The sequence below is a fragment of the Frankliniella occidentalis genome, unplaced genomic scaffold (assembly GCF_000697945.3).
Source record: "Frankliniella occidentalis isolate FOCC.00 unplaced genomic scaffold, Focc_3.1 Scaffold440, whole genome shotgun sequence".
In the NCBI taxonomy this organism is placed as follows: domain Eukaryota; kingdom Metazoa; phylum Arthropoda; class Insecta; order Thysanoptera; family Thripidae; genus Frankliniella; species Frankliniella occidentalis.
Genome location: NW_026267559.1, coordinates 24551 through 25985, shown reverse-complemented (window position 1 = coordinate 25985; position 1435 = coordinate 24551). Strand labels below are relative to the sequence as shown.

The following is a 1435-nucleotide window of genomic DNA, read 5'->3' as shown; positions in this document are numbered from 1 at the left end:
CGCCCCCTCAGGCCCCGCCCACTGGAGGGCCCTGGAGGGCCGCCCGTCCGCCCTTCGCGCCGCTCCCCGCCCGGCCCGGCGCCCGGCCCCGCCAGGGGAGGGCAATGGAAGAAAAAAGAGGAAAACCTGGAGGGAGGGAGAGACAGAACACGACTGTTTTTGTTGGTAGGATGCTGCTGGCAAGGGAGAAAAAAAAAGTCCGACCCCCGTAAAGGTTTGACTGCTTCGGCTCCGCCCCTGCAGCGCGGCCCTGTTTCTCGAGACGCTCGAGGACCGTCCGTCCCGACACATGTTTAATTCAATGTAATGACGTGTTTTGTATTTTTACAAATTGATTCGCAGAGGGCGGCGACTCGGAGGGCTACCACAAGAACAAGGCGAAGCGGGTGCGGACCACCTTCACCGAGGAGCAGCTGCAGGTGCTGCAGGCCAACTTCGTGCTGGACTCGAACCCGGACGGCCAGGACCTGGAGCGGATCGCGCAGGTCACGGGGCTCAGCAAGCGCGTCGTGCAGGTGTGGTTCCAGAACGCGCGCGCGCGCCAGAAGAAGCACCTGCACAACAACAAGATCAAGTCCCAAGGTAAGACTCAATTCGAAGAAACTTGTAACTTATCGCCGAGGGCTGAACCACTTGGATATTCCATGTACACACTGAAAAATATCCCAGATATTCCAAAAGTATTCCAGACATTCCAAAAGTATTCCCGATATTTTAAACGTATTCGAGATATTCTAAAATAAATAATCAGATATTCCAAATATTCCAGATATTCCAAATATTCTATGTACACCAAATATCTGAGTGATCGAGCACTCGTTTATCACCTACTCTTTCTATCATGAATTTTTTTTCGAAATTTGAACGGTTTTCTTTTCTTTTTATTTGACAGCCCACCACCCTGGCGCGCACCTGCAGAGAGACGCGGGCGACGGCGCGTTCGGCGGCCACATCAACCTGCACCTGACGTACTCGTTCAGCGGGCAGCACGGCAAGGCGCCGCCGCCCATCGGGCCGCCCTCGTCGCAGCCCTCCGCCCTCTACCACCACGAGCACGGTGAGCATGCGCACTGGCAGCGGAACCTCCTCAAGTTCGTTCGGATCAAACAGGAAGCGGAGGACCGCATCAACGATCTGTAGGCCGTGAGGTGTGCGTAGTGCAAGGGACATTTCTGGAAAGTGATGCCCGTCTTTGGCTATACGTTTCGCCCCGCGCGGGGCGCTGCCTGCGAGGCGCAACCGTCTGTTCTGAGGCTGATCAGGGCCCTCCCGCTCCCCTGTGTTGCAGCGCCCTCAGAGACCTCCTCCATGGACGAGCTCTCCCAGGACTCCATGCTCCACTGCATGCGCGGGGAGGTATGAGGCTCGCCGTCCGGGAGTGGCTCCGGGAGCTGCTCCAGTGGCTCCGGGAGTGGCTCCAGGAGCTGCTCCAGTG

The 1435-nt window shown here is 57.5% G+C and overlaps 1 protein-coding gene across 2 annotated transcripts in view; it reads left to right on the top strand.

Annotated features, from left to right (window-relative positions):
- LOC113215005 (LIM/homeobox protein Awh) overlaps positions 1-1429 on the top strand; it is a 42846-nt gene extending 41417 nt beyond the window's left edge. The window contains exons 5-7 of one of the 2 annotated variants that reach the window (XM_052274793.1): positions 343-582; positions 893-1057; positions 1289-1429. In XM_052274793.1, coding sequence (XP_052130753.1) covers positions 343-582; positions 893-1057; positions 1289-1362 — 479 coding nt within the window. In that variant the 3' untranslated portion in view covers positions 1363-1429. Of the gene's footprint in view, positions 1-342; positions 583-892; positions 1149-1288 lie in introns of both variants that reach the window. The other variant, XM_052274792.1, reaches the window with a different exon arrangement.
- The last annotated feature ends 6 nt before the right edge of the window (positions 1430-1435 follow it).